This window comes from Manis javanica, chromosome 15 (assembly GCF_040802235.1).
Source record: "Manis javanica isolate MJ-LG chromosome 15, MJ_LKY, whole genome shotgun sequence".
Lineage (NCBI taxonomy): Eukaryota > Metazoa > Chordata > Mammalia > Pholidota > Manidae > Manis > Manis javanica.
In genome coordinates this window covers 78,146,140-78,172,322 of record NC_133170.1, presented here as the reverse complement: position 1 = coordinate 78,172,322, position 26,183 = coordinate 78,146,140, and the positions used below count along the sequence as shown (strand labels likewise).

The following is a 26,183-nucleotide window of genomic DNA, read 5'->3' as shown; positions in this document are numbered from 1 at the left end:
TATATATATAAATTCAAAAAAAAATTGTGCTGTATGTGTGTGACTTTCTAGAAACTTTGTCTGGTTATACTTTGCTTCAGGTGGATGTGAATAAACAGCAGTCTGTTTTGCACATTTCCCCCCAACCCAACAGCCCAGCCTAGAGAGAGTTCTGTGTGAGCATATCCACGTCTCCCTCATGCTTCTAAAAGGCTGTACAGGAGTCCGTTGAATGGATGAACCAAAGTTACTGAACCTGTCTTCTCCTGATTGACATTTTGGTGGGCGCTGCGTTTCATTTTTTATCACACACTGTGCTGCAGTGAATATCCTTGTACATGCAGGTGGCCTTTTCCTTGGGGTAAATATCTGTGAGTCCAAGAATCTTTGTATTTCAAAACTTGACAAAATTCAAAATGTGAATTTCTCAAGTCAGCCCTCTTTTGACTTTTAGATGTGTTTCCACTCCCCTCAGAAAAGGGACCCAAATCCCCACTCACACTCACAAGCTGCATGGTCCTATCCCTACCAGTTTTTTTGACTTCATCTCACTCTGTGCTCTAGCCACACTTCTCTCTTTTCTCATGGGGCCTTTACTTCATTTGCTGCCTGCAAAGCTTTCTCCCTTCCCCGTGTCCCCTTTTGCTGGCCAAGCTCCCTCTTAGCCTTCAGAGTTCATCCTACAGGAAACACTACTTCCTCCAGGAAGCCTTCCCTGATTCTGTTATATGTTTCTGTTACAGCTTTCAGAGACCCTGTTCCTGATTCTGTTGCTTCCTATTGGAGCACTGATCTCCACTTATAAAGACTTTTTTAAGGAAACTGTGAACAATGCCTGCCTCCCAACTAGACTGTGAGCTCCACAGGGCAGAGACAGAGTGCTGGGTTGGGCCCTGGGACAAGGAATGGTGGATTGTTGTGCAGTGACTGTTTAAGGAAGCGATCCCATGGGAGATGAGTAAGGGAGGAGGGGAAGCAGGACAGGGATGGGGAGGAAGCCAAGTAGGGTGCGATTTTAGGCCAAGCCCATGGAAGGTGGCTTCAGCTTGATCCCACAGGAGGCGGGGGGTGTGAGTTATCCCAGAGAGTTATCCTGATTCCAGACAAGGGACCTACCTGGCTTTCACCCTCACTGACAGCCACTAAGAACTGCCCCAGCATGTGGGTGGTGGGGATATAAGCTCCTTGGCTCTTTGCAGGTATCAGAAAAGTGGCTCCAATAGCCTAAGGATGGTTCTTTGAAGGAGCCACAATTGTAGGCAAATGGAAGAAAAGCACACAGAAGCTGGTCACACAGAAATGGTCAGAGAGACCCTAGAGTATCTAGTGACCGTACCCACTGCAGCTGATGTCTATTTTCTTCACTCTCCCAAGTGCCTAACATGGCACTTGGCACATGCATGTGCCCAAGGAAGCCCTGGTGAGCAAGTGAAGGAACAAGGGAAGGGAGGGCTTGTAGGGAGGGTATTCGGGGAGAAGGAATGGCAGAGACAAAGGCTCAGAGGTGGAACTAAGCAGTGGCCCTTGTACCGGTCCAATGAGAGCCACTTGTGACATTTTCAGGAATTTTGTGAGCCAGCTGTGAAACACACTATTCTGACACCAACGGCTGCTTGCCATTCCATCTGGTTTTGATGCTTGACCGCTTGCAGCTAGCATCAGTGTCCACAGGTTAGGGGCACGGTTCCCGACAAGACTGTGCTCACTTCGGATGATGGCAGCAAATGTAGGGGTCCCAACACTTATGATCCACTGGGAACAAAATCAGGGGGTGCCTTATCCACTCTCAGGTTTGATAATTTGCTAGAACAGATCGTTGAACTCAGGGAAGCACTATACTTGTGATTACAGTTTTATGATAAGGGATAAAATCAGGACCAGCCAAATGAAGAGATATGCAAGGTGAGTCTGGAAGGTTCCAGAACTCGGAGCTGGAATCAGGGCACACCCATAGGTTTACCAACCAGGAAGCTGTATTGAACTTTGGTGTCCAGAGTGTTTATTAGGGTTCCATTTCCTAGGCATGGTTGATTGGATTATTAAACTTAATTGAACTCAATCTCCAGGCCTTGCCACTCCTTGAGGTGGGAGAAGGGGCTCAAAGCCTCCACCTTCCAGTCACACGGTCCGTCTTCCTGGTCACTAGACCCCATCCTGCATCATCTCATCTCTGAGCGTAAACTTGAGTGTGATCCAGGGGGCCCAACAAAGACCCTCCTATCACTCCAGAAATTCCAAGGATCTAGTCTTCCTCTCGGGAACCAGGGTTAAAGGCCAGTCACATTCTTTTGCTACAATATACAGCAATTGTTGAAATTTAAATTATATAAATTTACAGCCAAATAAATCATAACAGTAATAATTGTATGTTTACTCTATTTTGCCATTATCTATGCTCTTGAGGTTATTTCCATTTATCCTTTCTAGATGATGGAAGTGCTGCAGTGGTATCTGCATGTTTTTCCCCAATTCCATACTCAGTAACATGTCGGTAAGTTTGAAATGAGAGTATTTACACCACAGAAATTGGCAGGTGCTCCAAAGTAGGGTTTAACCTATTGTGTTGTTGATTATCTAAACTTAGAAAGTAATGGAGAAAATGTTAATAACACAGATTAAGCTTAAAAGTGTACTGTGTTTATAGCCATTACCTGTGACTAGCACAAAAAACTGAGGAAATATTCTCCAGTATTCAACAACCATTATGCAGTTCAGCAGAGAAGTTGCTCACATCACTGAAAAATGAGTGAAGTCCTGACATTCATTTTCATGGTCTCCCCTTCTGCATACCCACTAACACTTAAATGAAAAGAGCAACCAATATTCATGATGAGCTACACTTGTTCATCAATTGCAACCATAGGTTGGCTGTTGATACCAGAGTTTGGCAAAAATCAATGAAAGCATTTTATGAGAATCAATTGGCCTATGGAATTTATAATAAAGACTATTGTGTATTTTGCTATTGTTTTTAAATTGTGTGCCACACAGCAATATCAATACAATATATCAAAAAAAGCTATAATTACGTGCACACACACATATAATGCATATGCTTCTTTCCCCAGGAGCTGGGACTAAGTCCCCATGATTGGGTAGGTTGGATGGAGAGCAAGGGACAAGTTATAGGAGCTAAAGTTAGAGACAAGGCTCAATTCAGGTAGTGCAGGAACCCTAATACTAGGCTCAGAGAGGGAGAGAATCTGCCCTAAGGTGCACAGCCAGGAAGTGGCAGAGCTGAGCTCCTCAGAGGGTCACAGTGGGGCTCTCCCTCAGTCCTCTGCTCCCTGCTCCCACCCAGGGGTCCAACTAATTTCTCTTAGGAAGAAACCTGAGTGGTGTGGGTGTGGGAGGTTGGCCCCCCCCAGCCCCGGAATCCTGGAGCCATGTGTCAGGTCTTCGAGTACCAATTAGTGCACCTGAGCCTGATTAGCCACTGTGGCCTGGCAGATTTGGGGGGATTTAACCAGGCTGGAGGTGGTGGCAGGGCAGGGGAGGAGGAGCATGGATGCGGAGGGCTGGAGGACCCAGATGGTCCTTCCCTACAAGTGGCCCTTTGGTGTGCCTGGGGAAGAACTGCCATAGCCCCTGGGGGATGCCACTCCATCTGTGTGGAGGTATTCTGGGGAACCAGGAGGGCCTTCCCACCCTTCCCTAGAAAGCCATATCATTTTTTGCTCAGATTGGCTTGGGAAATGACTGTGTGTGGGGCCCTGTCTCCCCTGCCTGGATTTCAGAAGTTAGAGGTGGGTGGGCATGGGGGAGGGTGTTCTTGGGCAGCTATGCATAGTGGATGGGGTCGTGACACCCCCTCCTCTTTGGTCCCAGCTTGCCTGGGAGAATGTCAGCAACTGTTTCCCACCTACCAAGGCTGCGCTGGCTCTTTCCTGCAAGTGAGCCTTCAGGGACCCCACCTTGAAAAATGTCATCTTAAAAGCTGGGCAGAATTTCTCAGCTCCTGCCAATGTGCTCGCCTTTGAAAATGTGTTTCCACCAGGATTCCACAGAGCTCATTTTGGGGCTTTGTTGGAATTAGGAAAAAGCATCACCCCTGGGCAGACCCATTAGGAAAAAGCACCCTTCCAAGTGCAATAATTACCAAAGGGCAGCCTTTTCTCCAGGCTGTGGAAGGCTCTTGGTACAAGCCTCAGCTAGCACTGCGAGCTCGATTTCAGATGCACTTCACCTCTAATTCCACTGCTTCAACCAGGAGCCTCTAGGCAGAGCACAACCTGAACAACTGGCTGTATCCTACAGCCCAGTCCCCATCTTTGGACCCCAGCACCTGCCTCGGTCCCCTCTGACACCATGGAAAGAATACAGGCTCTGTAAGCAGCTAGTTCTGGATCCAGATCCCAGCGCTGCCTCCAGCTCTGCATGTGCCCTCTACTCCCCTCTCAGGGCCTCAGTTGCTTCATCTCTAAAATGGGGATAACAGCCCTTCCACCCCAGAGCTCAGGGACAACTGAAGGAGATGACATATGCAGCCATGTGGGGGCCCACATAGGTTCTCAGCACACGTGTGGGCCTTTATTCCCCGGCAACAGCCCGGATCCTGGCCTGCGCCCTCCTGAGAACCAGGCCTGCCCATCTGTCTGCCTGTGGCAGGACTGGGGTCTGATGATAGCAAGGCTGGCAGATGACCTGAGGACTGGGCCTGGAGTCGGGGCTGGGGCAGCATGTGACAGAAAATTGGATCCAGACCTCAGAGCAGCGGTCCTTGGCTTTTGGGGGTCATAGGCATTTAATGGAAGGTATGGACTCTCTACCCATAAACAGTTTTGCAGATTCTTTCAGGGGTTCATAGGCACAGTAAAACCTATCCACGGACCCCCAACAACTCCCATGCTAGAAAAAGCAGATGCTGCTCCCTCTCCCCACAGGGGGCCCATGCAGCCACTGGATTCGTCCACAGGGCAAGAAGAGAAGAAGGTGGGACGGAAATTGGCACCTGTGGAGCTGACTTCACATGTATTAGCTCGGCTAAGGCAACCTGCGGTGCGGTAGCTGTTCCTACATTACAGACGAGCAAACTGAAACTCGAATTAGCTAAGAGATTGTGCAAGATCACACAGCTAGTGACAGAGCCAGGACCTGAGCCTTGGTTGTCTGATATCAAAGCCATTTTACTGGGCTAGGTGGAGGCCTTTTCCTGGTGGGCAAATGCCCTGGTTGTGCCTTTACAGGGAGGAAGATGGGCATCAGTCTGATCCTGAATATTAGGGAACTGTCAATTGCTCTGCACCCAGCTCCTTGCACACACCCTCCTGTGCTCATGATACCAGAGTCCTACTTCCTGCTGCTGCATCAGATATTCATCCTCCATCCTCCACATTATCCAGGCATTGTCCCTGGATCAAGTCAGAGCAAATTACCCTTTTCCCAGGAGACTCTGGTTTGTCTATGTTTGTCTATGTTCGGCTACAAAGTGATGGAGCCCTTGGTGGTTGCTAACAGTTTATATAAAAAAAAATCATATGTGGAATGTCTCTATGCAAAACTGCTATCAAGAAACTGATCCATAATGTTGTCCATGGTCATTCTATATTATATAGATCTATAATGGCCTGGGGGAACACATCCCTCAGCATTCAAACCTGAGAAATGTCTCTCTTTCTAGACAACCCATAGTTTTACTTCTCTTAAACTTTGCTTTTGTTAAACAATGAAAACTAGGAAAACTGACTTGTTTGCCTTTTTGCCATGGCTGCTAGGAAGCTCAAGACTGGGTTTAGATTTCAATTGTTGATCTCTGTCTTACCCTAGGTTTTCTGATACAATTTGTTTCCTTACATACTGTCACGAAAAAATACACATTCTACCAAAGAGGTACCTTTTAAATATTTTCTCGAATATGTTGACTTAATAATTATATTGCAAGACTGTTAAAAACAAGGAAGGTAGTCAAGGAATGAAGCCCTTTTTGTGCACATCCCCTGCACCTTCACCCATTGGTATAGGCTTGCTTCCCCACCCTCTTCCTCTGATGTTAGATGCTGGCTACTTCTCTGCTCCCAACTATTTTATACTTGGCCCTTGTATTCTATTTCTAGTTTGAATGGTATAATTTTAACTAGTCTGGGTTTTTTAAATGTTAAATACCTCAAATCATTTTTTTGAAGCAAACAGTAACTATCTTTAAATGCACACAGAGGCACACAAAGGCGCATAGACACATTTATACACATCTGGTCTGAAGACCTCTTTACTCTTTGCTTCTTGGGATTTTGGTTTGTCTATGTTCTGCCCTCCCTCACCTGCTGCATTCTGGAACCTGGTGCTGAATTAAAAGAGAGGTCCTGCGGAGTTGCCTCTCTCTTCTCCAGGTCCCTGAAGATCTCTATTCTTTTTCTTACTGGCCCGGTGGGCCCATAGAAGGGAATCAGAGTTGATTATAGGCCTGCAGGGCCACGGGAGTAAAGACACTTAGATCCCAGCTCCAGTTCTAGCTCCGTCACTTTATCCTGCTTGGGCACCTTGTCTAAATTTCTTCATTTCCCTGATTCTCAGTTTCTTTCTTTGAATAATGAGAAGAAATAATGACACAGACTGTTAGGAGGATGAAAAAGCATGTAAAGTGGCTGGCACACAGTCAGGGCATAATGAATGGTCACTCCTTTCACTGCCTTGTCAGGTGAGCAATTATCTCAAGCCCTCAGTCTGGTGACTGAGAGGTGGGAAATAGTCTTAGTTCTAATAAGGGCCACTACCAAAACCAGAAGTCAACACCTACCAATCCATTCACTTCCCAGCCATTCATCCATCCACCAGCCACAAATCCTACTGTGTGTTCATCTATCCATGTACCCATCTCACCCCACCATCTATCCATCTACCCATTCTTTCAGCACCCATTCTTCCACTTATCCAACTACTTTCCCTTAGTACCTTCTCAGCGCTAATTTCTAGAGTTAAAGAGGAGAATAAAGCATAATATATTCTCTTAAGAAGTCCTGGTATTCAGGGGAAGATGAGATACATAGTTAGATTACTTTCTCATATGTGTCTTTCCCGCCCCACCCCAAGGTGTCAGGAAAAGGAATGTGGGAAATGTTGCCTATTAGATTCCCCTCTGGGTGATTCCCCACTCACATTATTAGCACATTAAGAGATCTGACAAGTTCTATAGTCAAGATCTCTTTTCAATCCTTTTCAACCACTATTGCCCCAATTGACTTGGAATGAGATAGTCTCAGAATAGATTTTGGGAAATGCTGATAAACCAAGGAAGAAAGAATCCAGTGTCATTTTAAAAGCGTGCGGTAGTAGTGGATTGTAACACAAAGTATAAAATAAATATCCATGGGTCCATACTGATATAAATAAATGACTGAATAGATAAATGAAAGGAAAAAAACTCCCCTGGACAGAAGAATTTCAAACAATTTATGTAGACACTCTGCCCTCAAGGGGAGAGCATAGCTCCCTACTCCTTAAGTATCAGTTGTGCAAAGTGACATTCTTCTGAAGAGGGCAGTGTAGAAAGGAGGGGAAAAAGTAATTTTACAGTGGAGAAGCCTGACAGATGCTACCCACCACGTGATCAAGGTCAAGATCAACAGTGATATTTCAAATTCATAGTATGTACCCTTGATGAGATTGATGAGAATGGCACTTTATCTCTATGGTCTTCCTCTCCAAAACACATGACCTCCGTCTAATTATGAGAAGAGCATTGGACAAATCCCAACTGAGGTACATTCCTGTACTGGCCAGGACTCCTCAATGTTGTCAAGGTCACCAAAAACAAGGACAGCCTGAGAAACTGTCACAGCCAGAAGCCTAGTAAGAAGTGATGACTAAATGTAGCCTGGGTGGGATTCTGGAACAGAAAAAGGACATTGGGTAAAAACTTTAAAAATCTGAATAAGGAATGAACCTTAGTTAATAATAATGTATCAATATTGGTTCATTAATTGTGACAAATGTAAGATGTTAATAATAGGGGAAATGGTGCGGGGCATATGGCAACTCTCTGTATTATCTAGGTAATTTTTTGTAAGCATAAAACTGTTCTGAGATTAAAAGTTATTGAAAAAATAGGTAAATTGATAAATGAGTAAATAAGACCTCAAACAAGCCAAGTATAGGGTCTGGGGAGCAGCTTGGGAGAGGCAAGATGTTCTAGTTAAGGGGAACATCTGAAAGCAGAAAAGCCTGGGTTCTATACATTAATTACTGTGTGACCTTGAGCAAATGGCTTCATCTATCTGATCTTCAGCTTCTTCATCTGCAATATGGGGATTTTAAAATGCTGACTGCTAGTTGATTTGGATGAAATGAGGCAATGTATATAAAGTAGTAGGCACCGATAACACTCTACGACTGTCAGAGTTACTATGTAATCATTTTTGGCAGGGGAAGCAGAGGGTCTTGAAAGGCTAAAGGGAATAGGAATATTGGCCCCAAGCCTTGGAGAACTGGTAGAATCTGGACAGGGTGGGAAGGGAGGGTCAGCTTCCTCCAAAGCAGAGAGGTCTTCTTTCCATCCTTCACTCCTCACCCATTTCCAGAGCAGGGCTAAGGGGGCTGGGAGGAGATGGAGACCTCACAGTGAGGCCCCTGGCTTCCTACCTCAGCTCTCACCCTGGCTTGCTCTCTGTCTGCCAGGGCCTCTGGGCTAAGTCATCACTAATTCCTCCCTGATGAAGCACCTGTATCTGTAAGCAAATGAGCTGGCAGGTGGTGCCCAGATAAAATATGACCTGCTCAGCAGGGGATTTGCTTACCAATAGGGAGGCAGCCCATCCGGCTGCTTGCAGCCTGGAGGCCTCCTGGTAAAGCATAAATCACAGGTGCCCATAAGGCAGGCAGGAGGGCAGGAGGCACCTGGCAGAGGAAATGCCCTCTGTTCAGTCCTTGGTCACAGGTCTAAGGTGTAGGGACACTGTCTCAGTGCTTGCAGAAAAGAGCCAGGACTAGGAATCCAGAGATAAGGGGAGTTTATTCTAGCTCCGCCACAGACCTCCTGTGGAGGCTTGGGCAAGTCACTTTCCCCCTCTGGGCCTTAGTTCTCAACTCTCTTAAATAAGAATTGTTCCTCTTTTCCTCCCGGGTTTGCTACAAAGATCATAGGAGAACTGTATGGAAACACAAAATACTTGTTATAATCTTAATTAATACTATGTTGTTACTATGTTGCTCCTATGGAAGCCCCAACAAGCAGAGTTCTGGGGCTAGTGACTTTCTGGTAGGCTGGTAGCTTTCAGGAATTACCTTCAAGGCTATAGTAGCTATTGGCAAAAAAAAAAAAAACCTGATCAGAGACTTTTCCAAGGAAGCAACAGGATATACGGAAAAGCACACAGCCTGGAGGCATCGGAACTTGGTGCGAACCTACTCGTTAGTGAAGGGACTTGGGCAAGTCACCTGTCCTCCCTGAGCCTTAGTTAACTCAGTGAAGCCCTCTCAGTTACCTTTATACAGCACAATGAAGAATATAACCTGTTAGGTTGTTGTTATGAGGTTTGCACGAGATTGTGTTCCAGAGCGCCTGGCTCCTAAGTAGCTGCCCCATAAAGGTTAGTTCTTCAAGGCCGAACCGGGTTTACAAATCAAATTTCCTAAGTTTCTACTCAGCTCTTTGCTGAGGCTTCAGCAAGCCTTGGGGGACTCTCCAGGCCCCTGTGAGCTGAATCACTGCCCCCACCTCCAGCCCCCTACCAGGAGACTTCTGCAACTTGGACCTGGAAGGAGACCCCCTGGGAAGTGCTCCTGCCCAGGGGCTGCGGGGACTGCATGATGAAGACAGAGCCGTTTGCTAATACCATGTGGCTGCTGTGACAGTCTGTTAATGCCATTTACAACGTGCTGTAATTATGTCTCACACATGCTGGCGGCCCAGCCAGCAGGAACGGTCCCTGGGAGGGGCCTCGGAAAGATTCCTTTAGCAGGGTGGGGGTTGGGCCTCCTCAGGAGCCTGGGGACTAGGGGGCTGGAAGCCATTGTGAAGGAGGAAAAATTCCTCCCCTTGCACAGACCCTGGCTGCCCCCGGGGTGCCGAAGAAAGAGTTCACCCTTTCTCGGGACGGGAGTTCCCATCCTGAATTTACCTGGAACTTTGGACAAGTCATGGTTCCTCTCTGGGCCTCAGCATCCCCTTTTGTAAAATAAGGATTCAGGGAAAGATGAGAGAAATGTATTAGAGCAGTAGTTCTTAACATTTTCTGTGGCATTTCCCTAAAAAAAATGCACATATTCACATCCAATCATAATGTAGCCTGCAATTTCAGGGGCCTCATAGGTCACTGAGGTCATAAAGCTCCAAGGACCCCTGGTCAAGAATCAGTCTAGATCACTTCATGGACGTACCACCAATGTTTCTACTTCTCCCTGTGGGTCCTGAGGCTGCTGTCTGCTGGACGTTGCTGCCATGTTGTTTGGGGCACAGGCATTCATGACAGTTAGCTGCTCACTCTGGACTGGGTTTCTTATCATAAAGTGCCCAAAGTTGTCCTTAAGCCTTTTTGCCTTGAATTTAATGGGTCAGCTAATTTCCACAATGCTGCTCAAACTCTGACATTCCACAATCTTTGCTAGTTGGTGAGGCTCATTATCCTTGAAGTTTGGTAAAAAGAGCTCAGCTTTGGAGTCAGATGGGTCTGAGTAAGGATCTTTCCATACTTCCTTGCTGACAAGCCACTGGCTTCCTTGAGCCTCAGTTTTCCCTTTCAGGAAGTGGGTTGTCATGAAGGTTTAATGCATCGTTGCCACTCAGGTGCTCAGCACAGAGGAAGCACCCAAAACATGCCAGTTTTTCTATCCCTCTCACCCCCCCACCACCACCACCACACTGAGCTCAGGCCCTCCTCTCCCTTTCCTGGTGGGAGCCGAGAAGTCTTGGGGAAAAGCTCTTGGGAATGGAGAAGCCTATTTCCAAGTCATTAGTGCCCCAGTGTTGGGCTGCAGGATAGATTTTGATCAAGAGCAGGGTGACATTTGGCAAAAGTTGCTGATGAGGGATTGAATGATTAATCGTCATGACAACCAGGCTGGAGTAATGACAGGGATGCGATGGCGCCCGAGTTAAACACAAAGCGGCCCCGCAAGCCGGGGCGGTAAATTACTAGGCATGTCACCACTGCGCTTTTGGAGAAAGCGGCCGTGCGTTCCTAATGAGAGGTTAACTGTGTCCCCAAAGTAATTACAGCCGATTGAAGAGGTGGCTGGTAATTAGAGGATTAGCAGTGATGAGGCTCACCTGCATGGTTGCCATGGTGATGGTGGGTGGGATAGGGACATGAGGAGGGTCCAGGCTCCTCCCCAAGGCAGGTGCCAGGGGCCTCCCTAGTTGTCCCAGCCTCAGTGTCCACCACTGATGGGACAGGCCGTGGAGAACTGGTGGTCAAGTCCCAACGTTCTGCCTTTGATGGCTGGCACTCAGTCTTCCCATCTGTAAAATGAGGGCATGAGCCCATTTGAGAGTATTGAGTAGCAAACCTGGAATTCTGGAACGTTCTGGCTGAGTCAAGTGACATCTCTTTCAGGATCCAAGTAGTCTTTAATTTGCCACCCTCCCTGCAAGCTCGGCATTGCTGGCACCCAGGAAATCACACAAATTCCACTTCTTGGCTGAGTGACTCGAGTCAGAGCTACAGTTTCCTCCCCTCTAAAATAGAATAATAATGGTTCCTACATCTAGGATTTTCTGGAGAATGAGGTGACACCATAACTACAGAGCACTAGGACAAAGGCTCTATAACGTTACTGGTTTTGATCACCCATTACAACCACTTCTCTCTGCTGACCTGGGGTAGCTGGGGGCAAGGAGGGGACAGGAGTCTGAACCCTTTGTTGGGGAATGAGCCCTCCCACAAGTGACAGATAACAGGGACTCGGGGGGAAGGAAGTAGATGCCCACTTTTACTCACTTGCTGCGCATCCTTGGGTAAGTCCCTTTACCTCTATATGACTCCTGATTCCCGCCTGCCTGACTGCTCTGTTGGGAGAAGAAAGGAATGAGACGCTGGATTTGTGGAGCACTTACTGTATGCTTATCGGCCCTCACATGGTACTTTACAGCTATTATTTAATTTGATCCTCCACATAATCCATAGAATATATTATCATGTCCATTTTTGAGAGAAATCAAAGGCCCAGAGAGGTGAAGGGACTAGCTCAGAGGCACACAGCTGGAGTGTGAGAGAGTCAAGATTTGAACCTAAGTCAATCCAGGTTTCTTACTCTTTCTACCACATGAGGCGGCCTCTTTGCATCCCAAGGAGAAGCCAGACCAGCACCTCTAACTAAGGGGCAGGGCACCCCAGGGCGGAGCTTCGAAAGAAAGCTCCCTGGGATTGGCCAGGGCTGTTAGGACATCACAAGGGTGGGGCACTGCAACTGATCTGTGTGAATCACTACCCTGGCTGCTGGTGGGGAAGACAACAGTGAAGGCCCCAAACTGGTCCCTGGGCTCAGGCCTTGGTGAACCGCCGAGCGCAGTGGCTTAATTATTCCATCCATAAATGATAAGCTCTGTTCATTTCCAGGCCTTCATGACAAATTTATGGCCTTATTTAATGTGCTGGCTGCTGACCTTTCTGGGATGGCGGGGAAACAAGGGGCGCTCTGGAGAGCAGCAGGCGACTCTGTGCAGTGGCCGCTGGACCACTTGTCCCCTCCGATCAGCCCCAGGAGCAATCCAGGCCTCCGTCCTCAGGTGGGCCTGGCCTGTTGCAGTTTGCAAACCTGGTTTTCCATTGCTTTACTTCTATGGGTAGGTGCTGGAGTATGAGCTAAGGGCCTGTACTCTAGAGTCAGAAAGACCCAGGTTTGGGTCCCAACACTGTTACTTTTAAGCTATACGACCTTAAGCATTTTATTTGTCTATTTTTTTTGGTGCCACTGTTTGGGGCCTGGTGACCCTGGGATGAGCCATGTCTTAAAGTATCCTCAGGTAGAAGGACACCTAGGGTGGGCCACCAGTTCCTTCTGCTCGGAGCAGAGAAGGCTGCAGAAAATGATCGTTGCATGAGTCCAGCCCCGAGCAACAAGGAGCCTGGTTTCCAGCGTCAGTCCCAATTCTGAGCTGGCTTTGGTGACTCATACTGCTCCCTCAGTTTCTTCATTTGTCACAGGGCCTGCCAGCAAGCATAATACTCGTTACTGCCATGGGCTAGAGGTTCCAGCATAATGGAGGAGTGGCAGAATCACCTTTGTAGGCCAATTTCTGGAACCTACATAAAGTCCTCCATCCTTGATGGCTGGCAGGATCTGGTAAGGGTGGGGGATGCCACTAACAGACCACAGGACCTTGGAGCTGGCCAGGAGTTTAGAGGCACCTCCTCCAGCCTCACACTTCACAGATGGGGCATATTAAGTGCTTACTGTATACCAGGCCCCATGGTCATAGCTTGCCATCCACTATGCCATTCAGTCCTCACCACAACCAAATATGGGCCAGGTTGACTTAGCCCATTTACAAAATAGGAAAACAGAGGCCCAGAGAGGTACAGAGACTGAGGCAAGGCCACACAGTACCACCTCCAGGTCCAGGTCCTTTCCTCATTAATGTTCATGCATTCCCATTCATTCCTATGTATGTGCATGTTTCTGTGTTGGTACCATATAAGGATGTGGGTGTACACGCACATGTGAGCTTGTGCATGCCGGACCCACACGTATCATCCACGGAGCCCATCCCCCCAACTCCCTTTCCAGTGCTCTCGGTCTTTCAGCAAAGACACTGGACATGGGAGGTTGGACTTGGAAGCCTTTCAGCCTGGGGAGTGACTGGCCTCCCACAGTCTTAGGGAATGAACTTATTTGCATGCTCATTTGCATGACAGTGCAGTCAAGTCCTCAGCGGGCGGCCTAGCCAGGGAATGCTCCACCATCAGCCATCCACTGGCTGTTTGATTTTTGTGAGGTATCGTTTCTATCATTTCCCCCATTGTGCAGACCAGGAAACTGAGGCTTAGGAATGCAGGGCCAGGGTCATGCTACCAGCAAGTGGCACAGCTAGGGTCTGATACTTGGCTTGGGGCTGCCAAATTCAGTGGTCTTTTCCTAATCCCCTCCTGCCTGCAGCCTTGAGGTGAATGTGGAGGAGTGAGCAGTCAGGAGGGCTTCAGGGAGAAGCCATGGAGTCCTGGAAGGTCCTTGGGACGCAGAGATGGGGGAGGGGAGGGACAGAGGGTGGGTATGTGTGTGTTATGGGTATGTGGGTATGGAGGGGCGTGTTTAATCATCTTGAATGGTTCAGAGCCTATTATGTGACAGGCACATAAACGACAGTAACAATAATGACCTAGCAAACATCCATCTAGCGCCAATGGTGCACCAGGCAAGTGAGTTCCATTAACTCATCTGATCCTCACCACAGCCCCATGAGATGGTAACATTATCATTCCCATGTGGGGCAACAGCAGCACAGAGAGGTGAAGTAATTTGCTCAAGGTCACACAGCTGGTAAGTGGCAGAGCTGGGATTCAAATCCAGACTGTCTGGGTCCATGGTTCATGGATCCACCCATTCCACTCTCAAGCTGGGAGCCTTGGCCAGCTGCTGTCCCGCTTCCAGCACGGTAGGGCCCACGATGGCATGTGTGTGTCTAGTTGGATGGGTGGCTTAAGTAACAGAAACTGATTTTCTCAACAGAAATTGTTTAGACACCAGGAAGTCCACGATCAAGGTGCCTGCCAGTTCAGTTCCTGGTAAGAGCTCTCTTCCTGCCTTGTAGACAGCTGCCTTCTCGTGTGTGCTCACATGGCCTTTCCTCAGTTCCCATGCATGGAGAGAGGGAGATCTCTCTCTCTGGCATCTCTTCTAATAAGGGTACAATCCCCTCATGAGGAACACACCCTCATGACCTCACCTAACCCTCATGACCTCCCAAACACCATCTCTAAACACCATCACATTGGAGGTTAGAGCTTGAAAACATGCACGTTGGCAGAAGGGAGGACACAAACATTCAGTCCATAACAGTATGAATGCTGTACATGTATTCACATGTTCACACATGTATGCATGCACACACAAGTATGTTGCATTTCCATGCATGCATCTCAGGTATGTGCATATTCATGTGAAGGTGCCCACGGATATATAAGGGTGTGAATGTATATACATGTGCAAGTGTGTGCATGTAGGCACATGCTGAACCTGCACATATACACCCTGGAATGTGTGTGCATGGGTCTAGAAGAGGTTGGGAAACATCCCAGATCAGCTTCTCTGCCAATGAGTCCAAGAGCCCTGTGAAAGCAAGGGTCCCACAGAGGGGGTACTTAGGGTCTAAAGCTAGTGCTCCCTGGATGGCAGGGGACTCCCCAGCTGCTCACGCCTGTCACCCTGGTCTCCAGGAGACATTAATAATAGATCAGCAAATTCTAAATGTAAATAGGGCAATCAGGCCTGCAAACACAGACATTCATCACCAAGATACAAATTATGCTGCTGGCCCTGATGTAATTACCGGAGTTGAGCTCGGTGCTTTGAGCAACTCCCGCCCTGTACCCTGGCATGTTGTTGCTTTGTGCTGCTGTCCTTCCCACTGAGAAGGCTCACCCACCTGACCCACAGCCACAGCCAAGGGTTTCCAGCTCTCTTAACCAAGTATGAAGACAGAAAACCCCTAAGATTCTTGTGCTTTGATGGCAGAGCTCCAAAGGTCCGTGGGGTAGACATCAGGCAATGAGTCAGATGCCTGCTTGTGACTCCAGTTTTGAAATGACTTGTGTGACCCTGAGCAAGTCACTCACCCTTTCTGTTTCCTCTTCTGTCCAAAGGAGATAATAATACAATATGGTGTTAGATCTTTGGGTTTCTTAGTCAGAAGGACCTGGATTTGGATCCTAACCTTACTACCTTCGAGTTGGGAGACCTTGGGCAAATTTTCTCCACTCTGAAGCTCAATTCCTTCATCTGTAAAGTGGTATAATAATGCCTATCTCATGGGATTATTTTGAGGAAAGAATAAAATAATATTTTTCTTTTAATGGGTGAATTTAACTCATTCACATTTATTGTGATTATATTATAATATCATGTATAAAATATATATTTACCAATATATCACTATATCAAAAAATCTGTCTCTGTACATATAGTGATTATGAAATCATGTGATATAAAGCTGGACTGTTTCTTGCCACATTTGTTTGTGTTTCCTATTTATCAGTCTTTTTAATGTTTCTGTTTTTCCCATGGTTGTTGTTTTTTGTTATCATTACTCTAAAACTTAGCAGCATCCCCCAAAACCTTTTTAGCTTCTCATAGTTTCTGTGGGTCAGGAACCGGAGCAGGTTGGCTGGGTGGTTCTGGCTCAGGGTCTTTCATGAGGTTCAGTCAGGACGTTGGCTAGGGCTGCAGTCTCATTGGAAGGCCTGATTGGAAGGGAGGTTCCACTCCCTAAGTGGCTCCTCAGTTTCCCACCATGTGGATCTCACCATAGGGCTGCTTTAGTGCTCTCATGACATGGCAACTGGCTTCTCCTAGAGCCAGTGATCTAAGATAGCAAGGCAGAGGCCACAATGTCTTTAATGACTGGGTCTCAGAAGCCACAAACTGTTACTTTTGCAGTGTTGGTTACCCAGGCCTTTCTCTTCACACACGAGAGGACTATGCAACAGGTGAACACAAGGGGGTAGGGGTCACTGGGAACCAACTTGGAGTCTGGCTTCCATACCCGTCTAGTGTTGGATTGAACAATAATGTGTGTAAAGCTCTTCACCCAGACACTGGAGAAATTCATTAATCCCTATGACCCCAATGTCCAGCATAGTGCCTGGCACAGAGTAGGCATCCGCAATGCTAGGATGGCATGAAAAGGGCTGCAGCAGAATCTGGTCTCTTCTCCCCCAAGGCCATTTGCTAGAGGTCAGTGGGCTGGTGGCTACTTGCAAGACCACAGCTTCTTTCCTGCTCAGGTCTTGGCTCAGAATGGGCTGAACCATGGAAGGCCAGAGCTCCTGCCTTTTCTGAAGCAGAGAGAAGAGTCTAGACCAAAGGCAGTTTCCAGGCCTGTCTCGTCCCAACTTTACATTGATCAGTAATTAAACACAGCCTCCAATTACTATAACGTTTGGCGAGGCACCCAGCTCGTGTGAAACCTTGCAATAAACATCTGCTTTATAAATTGCCTCTCAGTGCAGAACACCAGCAGGGTTCTGGGGGGTTGGGGAGAGAGAAAATCAGAGAGCTGGGAAACAGAGGAGGGGTTAGGAGGCAGGAGGAGAGGTGAGAGGGAGGGAAGAGGAGGGCAGGGAGAAGGGGGAGAAGCTGGCCTCCTGAGATGCAGCCGGACATGAAGGCCTTTTACCACCCTCTAAGGTGGAGGGTCTGAATTTACCCTAGAGGCATGTCTCTTGAATCCGTGCCTCTTGAGATTGAGTCAAGAGCTGCTTACATACCTAATGTAAATGACTTTCTGTTGCTTTTTATTTTTCCCAAACCCATAACATCCTACTCGCCTGCCATTTACATTTAGAGGGAGAAACATAAAAATTTATTTGCTATACCAACAGCCCCTCAGAGATGAGATATTTCCTAGACTGCAGAGGAAGGGGGTGTGGGGTCACTGGGTTTCCACCACAGTCCTGGAGCCCAGTCACCCCCACTACATACACTGTCCCCTGAGTCAGAAATGGGCCTGTGCACCCCATTTGTCTCTTCAGGGTCTTGTTCAGGGAGGCTGCAAGGGAAAGGAACCCCCAGGATTGAAGGACCAATGGACCTGGGCTGTGGTCTGGCTTTGAACACGTGACTTCGCCTCTCTGGGCCTCTGTTTCTGCACCCGTGAAATGGGCATAAGACTACCCATGGAGGTTTGCGAGGTTCAGGGAGTTGTGGAAACAGCGTAGTGGCATGGGTAGGGCTGGAGCTCTGAAGCCAGACAGTCCTGCTCTTTGGGCAAGACCTCTTCCTCATGAGCCTCACGGAAAATGAGAAGATGAAAGTACCACCTCACAGAGGTGTATGAGGACAAAGCCAGGTGTGTGGCATAGTCGGCAGTCAATAAATACCAGCTCCTGTTGCTACTGTTGTGTTAGGCACACAGACAATGCTCAGTGGACAGAGATTTCCTTCTGTTCTGGGGAGCTAGGACCCTCCAGGGATGTGGGGGCTCCCCCCACTGCCTTTTCTCTGCCCCTCTCTTCCCACATCTTGGAGCCTGTGCTCTGCCCCTTGCCTGACACACATGACCTGGGCTCTCCAGGAAACCCAACTTGATTGGTCTGCTGTTCCCACCACTGGTACCACTGTCCACCCTCCAGTCTGCCTGCTTGTTCACCCAGTACTGGAGGAGGCTGAGGACTTCCAGTGGCTGGGGGAGGCTGAAGGGGGGGATGGTTTGAGGCCAAGTTGCTGGCCAGAGGAAGCCCCACCGCCGCCCAGGTCAGTTGAGATGAAACGAGCTGTCCCATGAGCCCATGTGTCAGCTGGTCATGTTGATGCAGTTACTGTGATCTGACCTCGGCCTGGGAGCTGGTGGGGTGTGTCCCTCTCCTTTACTCCACCCACTGTGGTCAGGTACGATGTGAGGTGAGGTGAGTGGGGCCGCCTCCTGTCTCTATGCCCAGGTAAGCTGCCAAAGTGCCTCAGAGTCCATTAGAAACTCATTCCTTAGCATTAGCATTGACACTTGAGCCTCTTTAAAAGTGAAACTGGCCCCCAGAATGATGGGTAGAGTGCTTCCTTTCTTAGCAAGAATCCTTTTATGAAATAATCTACTCAGAGTTGGTGGGAATGTTCAGCCGAGTGCCTGGGTCATGGTGAATATTTGATGAGTGAGTGGATGGCGCTGGCATCCCTATCACAACGATGTTCACTGCACAGGACTCCAGGCAAACCCTTTCCCATCGGGACAGCCTGGTCCCTCTCTAGACAACTCTATGCCCTGGAAAACGTTCCGTATGTTGAGCTCAAACTCACTTCCCTAAAACTTCCCTAGGGATCCCCTCTTCCCCTCACCACGGCTCCAAGGTCACTGTCCAGAGAAGCCTAAGTCACAGATAAACAGTTGTCAACCAGTTTGGTAAAAGCCTCCCTGCCATCTCAGGGTGTGTGTCAACAAAACTACCATAGCAGGCAAAGTTTTATTCCAGTGAAGCTGTCAGCCCATAGCAGCACCCAGGTGCCCCGGTGAGGAGGAAAGCGGGGGAACAGCAATGAGAGGTCACCCATGCCGGGTTCAGGCACTAGCTAAATGTTTTCACGTGCATTGGCTCAGCTACTCCCAACCCTCCAACGAGGTAGGTGCTGGGAAACAGAGACTCAGAGAGGTGAAGCGAACCCAGCTCCCACAGCTACTGAGTATCAGGCAGGGACCTGAACCCCACACTGTCTTGCACCAGAGTCTGGGAACCTAAGCTTTACAGTGAACTGTTGTAACTTACCTGTGAATTAGGATTTTCTTGATGCTGGGCAACCAAAGCCAAATACAGAAGTAAATCGGATATAGAGTTGGTCAGACAGCGGCTGTCATCCCTAATTCTTGATTTCAAATGTTTACATCTGTCAAAGCAGCTCCACTGATCTTCCTAACTGGCTATATGAACAAATCTGTTCTATTATTTAGCCTACCTTTGGTTGCAAGACACAGAAAACCCAACCGGCTGGAGCATAATGGCTCCTGAGACAAAAGCCTGCAGGGGTGGGGCTGGCTTCAGGGACAGTGTGATTCAGGGGCTCTCATGATGTCACCAGGGATCAAGCTTTTGCCATCCTTCAGCTCTGCCACTGACAGTATTGGTTTCATTCTTAGATTCTGAGGGTGAACGCTGACAGCTCTAGGCTTACCCCTCCCCACCCTAGGCTCTAATCCAGAGAAAAAGGAGAAAAGGACCTTCTCTCCCTCTACAGTTTGCATGGAAGTCACAAACTTGACTGGTCCACACTGGTCACAGTCTGATCCCTGAACCTTTCCCTGTGGCCAAGGGATATCTTTGGTATTGGGTCCATGCCTACTGCTGTTGAGGAGGTGGCCAAGCGTAGGGGAAGGACAAACTCCCCAGAGAAAGATTGGGGGCTGTTGTCACCAAAAGAAGGAGAAAGGACACAGGACAGCCAGAAGGCTGCCGACATCCACTGGGTATAAATGTCACTCTTCGAACGCTGCTAAAACATTTTCATTCCTGTTTTACATACTGGGTTCCCACTGACGATTTCATTTATCAATGAATCACATACCTAAAAACTGTTTACAAGATTACTGGGCAACACCATTTTGAACAGTTTCATAGGGTCTGTCATAGAGATGGGCGTTAAGTCACCAGCTGGCACGGCGTGTGAGCGTCTGCCACCTCTCTCTATGGGATTGCAATAATTATGATGATAAAGCTCCTATGCACTGCGTGTCTGCTCTGTACATACTATTAACATCCAATATTGCTGGAAGAGGTTGAAACTCAGAGAAGTTAAATATCTTGCCTCATAGCACTCAGCTGGTAAAGGAAAGACTGAGAACAAGAACCTGGTCGGCCGCCTTCTGACATCAAAGCTGGGATTTTCTCATTGAAAAAATGTGAATTATATTTTTATATTTACAGACATAATAGTGTATTGTTGTAAAAAAAAAAAAACCTCAAACAACAGAGAAAGATACAAAGGAAAAAAATTAAACTACCCCTGAGCTGCACATTTTAAAATATTTAAAATTTTTTAAATGATGGAAGTCATACTGCACACAGTAAAAAGTAAATTAACCTAGCACATAAGTGAATGAAGTGAAAGTCAAAAGCTGTCTTCTTCCCCCAGCTATTCAGTCTTACTTCCCAGAGAGGACGAGTGTGAATAGATGTTTGTGTACATAAACACACATCAAGCACACAGAGGCTTTCTTTTACATACATGGTGGCACATATAAATTATCCTATAGTTTGCTTTTTCCACTTGGTAATATCTTGTATACTTTCTTCTCTATTGGTCCACACAGGACTCATTCTTTTTCCTAGCTGTGTAGCACTCCTCTTAAATGGCCATATTATAATTTACATTCAACCAGTCCCCTGTCGATGGACACTTAGGTTGTTCCTGGTTTTATGCTTTTGTTTTTAAGGTTGGCATGAACATGCTTATACTTTTTCTTTGCCCATGTGGAGGCACAGAGTCAGCTTCTAGGTTGTAACCACCTGCTATACAGCACTCAGCTGCTTGGCCACATTCCTTGTATCAGGTGTGGCTTCCCCACCAACCTCTGCTTTGGTAAGGCCCCTGGGGCAGCCTTGACCACTTGGGGGCATGAAGGGGCCTCCCTTACTCACACTCCAGCCAGGGTCTGCTCTGTCTCCTCTGAAGGACCTGCTCAGACTTCTCAGTGTCTTTCCATGATAAGATAATTTACATTTCCTGTTCTTTTTACTTTTTTCAGCAGAAAGGGGGCACTTAAAGTGAAATATCTCTTTTTGCACCGTTAACAAGGATTCATAAAAGCGAGCTGTTCACCTTGTCTGTCAGCTGGTGGTTATGAAAAATCAATAGCACACAGAGGAACCCTGCTTCTCATGTCTGAGGTTGTCTGTTTGGTGGCATGCACAGGGCAAGAGCTGCCTGGCCTCCTTGAACCCACCACTCTGCGAGCCTTCTGGGTTTGCAAACATGGGGCCCTTGGGCCCAGGTGGCAGCCCCGGTCAGAGGTCAATGCAGGAGACCTACCATTTGGTGCAGAAAAAGCTGCCCGGCCCTACACCCTGACCGCTTCCTTCCTCAATACCACCGTGAGGGCATGACTGAAACACGGCATCAAGCAAGTGTGTTCACTCACTCCTTGACCGAGCACGTGTGGAAGCCCCCAAGATGTGGCAGGCCTGTTCTGGGCACACATAGGGGGCTCAACATGGTCTCTGCTTTCTACAGAGGAGCAGACAGGTAAACAGGAATTCATCACAGGAGCAGGGTGAGGTGTGCTACAGCAGGGGACACTCGGGGACTGTGGGGACCTAGAAGGGGTCTCTGACCCAGCCTGAGGGCTGGAGTGTCCAGAGGAGGCTCCCTAGAGGGCCTAGGTCTATGCTCAGAGCCCAGGGGGTGTGGAGTCGGGCAGATGGAGTACAGGAGGAAGGCCATGCTGAGCAGAAGGAACAGCACATGCACGGGCCCAGAGGCAAGGGGAAAGGAGGACCGGCGGGCCTGAGGATGGTGGAGGTTTGGTCTGACTAGAGCACACAGTCAGACAGGAGATGGGATGGGGAGGTGGGCAGTGGCCAGCCACCAAGGGCCCTGCGGACCCCGCTGAGGAATGGGGACCTAATGCGGGCTCACACCTCTGATGGTGATATTTGGGGGTCAGTTTTAATTTTTCTTTGAAATTATCTCAAATTTCTTGATTTTTCTATCATGAACATGTGTTATGTCTGTAGTATGAGTTTTAAAATAACAACAAAAATTAGTGCAGAAGGGAAAAAGGGAGGAGGAGGAGGAGAAGTAATGGCAGTGACCGTGGTAGCACTACTAACTGCAATATTGGTAACACTGGTAATAGTGGCCATAGTGGCAGCAATAATGGTGATAGTAATAGTAGCAGTAGCGGTGGGTAGTAACAGTGACCGTAGCGTCGGTAAAAGTAGCAATAGTGGTAGTAATGGTGATGGTTGTCACACGAACAGTAGTAAATAGTGGTGTGGCAATAGCAATAGTAGTAACAGGGTTGGTAGTGGTGGCAGCAATCGTAGTAATAGCGGTAGTAATAGTGGCGATAGTACCAGCAATAGTGGTCATGTGATGATAAGAACAGCTATAGTGGTAATAGTGCTAGTGACAGTCCTGACAGTGGTGGTTGCAATCGCAGTAATAGTGTTAGTAATAGCAGTAATAAGGGTGGTATGAGCATGAGTACCAGCTGTGAGGTTTCCTGACTTTCAGATTCTTCTTCGTGCCTGGACCTTGTCAAACAGCATGAGTAGCGTGGCCTGCGCCACTCACAGTGGTGGTTGCAGTCACAGTAATAGTATCAGTAATAGTAGTATTAAGGTGGTATGAGCACGAGTAACTGTGGTAGTAAAAGGAGTGGCAGTACTACTACTAGAGTAATAGTCTGAATTCCACTTAGGAACCCAAATGTAGGCAGAGGGAGCCACGGAAGGGAAGGGAAGGCTGTGAGTTGAGTTGCCGGAGGACTCAGGAAGGTGGCTAGGGCTGGACCCTGGCTCCTGACCATCTCCTCTTAGATAACTCGCCTGGGGGAAGTGGTCTGTTTTCAGAATACCCCAACATCCCAGTGGGGTCAGGACTCTGTGGCCGATCAGTCAGCCCTGGCCACCCCATGGATGGAGTGAGGGCCGACGGGGCCAGGGCTCTCACCACCACTCCCAGCATCCAGGACCTCAACTGTCTCTCTCCCCAGCTCCTAAAACCCTCAAAAGTTAGAATTACTTCCTTCATTTTATCTTTTGTTTCTCCATCTATTCATCTATCCTATCACCTGTCTACCTACCCACCCACTTATCTATTAAACACCCATCCATCCATCCTTCCATCTTTCTTTTCTGTTGTAGAAGTTTCCCTGATTAAGGTTCACCAAACGTAAATTTGGAGTAGTGGAATCTTGAGTGATCTTTTTCTCTAATCTTTGCACTTTTCTGTACTGTTCTAATTTTTACCCATCCATCCAATCATCATTTGTGTTTGTGTAAAGACAATGTATCATAAAAACAAACAAGCATATTAAAATAAAAATCACAGCCAAGATTCTGGAATGCTCGCTGTGATGGAAGTCAGCCACTACGTAAAGAGTCTGGGCCACCCTGAGCCCGCCTGCTCTGAGGAGGCCCGAGTCAGCTAAATGGGGAGTCTGCCGGGAGAGGAGGACACCTGGCTGGCCCAGCTGCCCCCTCCAGTGAGCCCGGGCATCAGGCAGGTGTGTGAGAGCACCACCATGAACCCTCCAGCCCCGACACACACAACTTGGCGAAGGAGCCAAGGAACTCCCCTGACGGCCAGAACGGGGACCCCAGACGTACTTCTAGTCACTTAAGCCACACCAAATGAGGGCCCGTCACCACTGAGCAAACACAAGCTGTCCCTGCTGTGCCCTGCCTAAGTCAACGTCCCAACAAAGCCACTTAAAACACACACAGTGCAGACCTGGATGTGAATTCCAGCTTTGCCGTGGAATGGGTATGACCATTGGCAGATCTGTACTTCTCTGGCCTCGGTTCTGTGTCAGTGGGGCAGGGGCTGGATGGCAGAAGGCGAGTAGACCTTCCATATTTCTTACTCATTGTACCAGGGGGGCACACCATGGGGTGGTGCTAACTTGGGCTTCGGAGTCAGAGTCCCAAGTTCAAGTCCTGGCTCTGGCATTTGTGACCAGAATCCCATGCAACACTTGGCTTTTTTTTTTTTCTTTTCTTTTCAGTTTTGCCTTTCTATTTTGATGAAAAATATGTGATGCTAGATGTCACTGCAAACAGAACTCTGGCTAACAGTGCACAATTTAGATTGCTGATACTTTTGGTTGTTCGAACATTTTGGCAATACTTAAATTTTCTTCCCTTTACAAAATTGCTGGGGGGAGCAAATGCCCCCTTCCCATACCTTGAGCCGGGATTCCCAAACTACCCCTTGAGAAGCACAGGTGGACTCCTAGGGTCAGCGGCTCTCTTAGGCAGTCTATGCCCCCACCATCAGCTCCGGCCAGGATGGGATACAGATCTTGGCAGGGGTATCCCCCTGCAGCCTGTGAGTGTGTACACACACAGAGCTACCCTTAGACCTGGACTGATTAAAGTCAGAAGGGTACATAAGGGCCAGATTAAATATGTGTTGATTATGAGAGCTTGCATTCCTGTTTATTCTCATAAATAAGACATGAACCCTGTTTCTACCCCCCAACACACACACACACACACACACACACACACTTCCTGGGGGTGATATTTTGTTGTATGCAAATCAGAAACTGAACTGGGAGATGTAATCATCTGCTTATCAGATGGCAGGCGGATCAGGCAGAAAATAATAACCCTGGGTAATGGCTCCATATCTATTTGAAAGTAGACCATGTAGACCTGTCTGCATTTATTGTACCTTGTTTGAGTCAAGGGCTGGACCTGGGACCCGATGACCCTCTGCCTGGTCAGGCCAGCCGGGAGCCCTCTGCTCAACCCAGTGGTGTTTTCCAGGTCACCGTGGGGAGGACAGCACAGGCATTCACAAAGCAGAAAGGTCACCTGAGCACGGCAGCTGTCTGCAGGCAGGACAGGAAGAGCAGGTTCAAATGCGCGATCTGCTGCTCCTAGCTTTGTGACCTTGAGCATGCTGCTGCACTTCTCGGGGCCTCCATTTCTCTATCTCTGAAATGAAGACAATCACAATTCCAGTCTCACAGGGTGTTGGGCACATGCAAAGACTCAGGCGTGTCTGGAGCGGGGCCCTTGGAGTCACTCTAGACCCCTCTCTCTTCCTCACGCCCCATTTCTGCTTGCAAACATTTCTTGAATGTGCACATGGCCTGGCACCATGGAAGAGCCTGATAAATGCTGTCATTGTTCGGTCTTTGCCCCGGTGTCACCATCTCTCCTAAACTGAGCATCCTGGCTTCCCTGGCTTCTCTCCATCTCCTCCTCCACTCCTTAGCCTCCATGGCAGTGAGAGGGCTCTTTCTAATGTTAAAATCCCATCATCACATTGCTCCTCTGCTCAAAAGCCTGCTGTGGCTCCTTAGTGCTCTTGACACAGAAATTTCCACACTCCTCCTGGTGAGCCGCTAGGACCCCCGGCCCAGACCCGGCTGACCTCAGCAGCCTTGCTGGCGGCCTCCTTCATACTGCTCCAGCCTCTTGGATCTTTTTTCAGGTCCTTAAACAGACCAAGCTTGCTTCTTCCCCAGGGCCTTTCTCCTTGTTGTGCCCTTTGTCTGGAACTTTCTGCTTCTGGTTCCTTTTCTAGGAAGCTACTTAAATGTCACCTCCCCAGGGGAAACCGCTCTATATAAATTAGGTCCCCTGCTGGCTATCCACTCTCTCTTGGAACCTTGTCAGTTTCCTTTATGACACCGATCACAATGTGCCCTAATGTTATTCAGTTGCATTTAGTGGGTTGTGGCTGTCTCTCCAGCCAACCTGAGCTTCAGAGTGCAGACACTGGGTCTGCTTTGCTCACCAAGGTGGTCCGACTGATCTGATGTTTCACCGGAGTAGCTGCTTCACGGATGCCCTTTGAAAGGCCATGGGTATGACCAGAGAGGCAGAAGGGTGCTCCAGGCTGGGGGCCATGTACCCAGAGAGGCGGGGGCTGGACACCTGGCACCCTGCCAACGCCAG

General features: G+C 48.2%; 1 protein-coding gene across 1 annotated transcript in view; it reads right to left on the bottom strand.

Annotated features, from left to right (window-relative positions):
- Window positions 1-24,984: 24,984 nt before the first annotated feature.
- MVK (mevalonate kinase) overlaps window positions 24,985-26,183 on the bottom strand; it is a 66,380-nt gene continuing 65,181 nt past the window's right edge. The window contains exon 12 of the mRNA XM_073222520.1: window positions 24,985-25,214. Within this exon, the coding sequence (XP_073078621.1) occupies window positions 25,135-25,214 (80 nt within the window). The 3' untranslated portion in view covers window positions 24,985-25,134. The remainder of the gene's footprint in view (window positions 25,215-26,183) is intronic.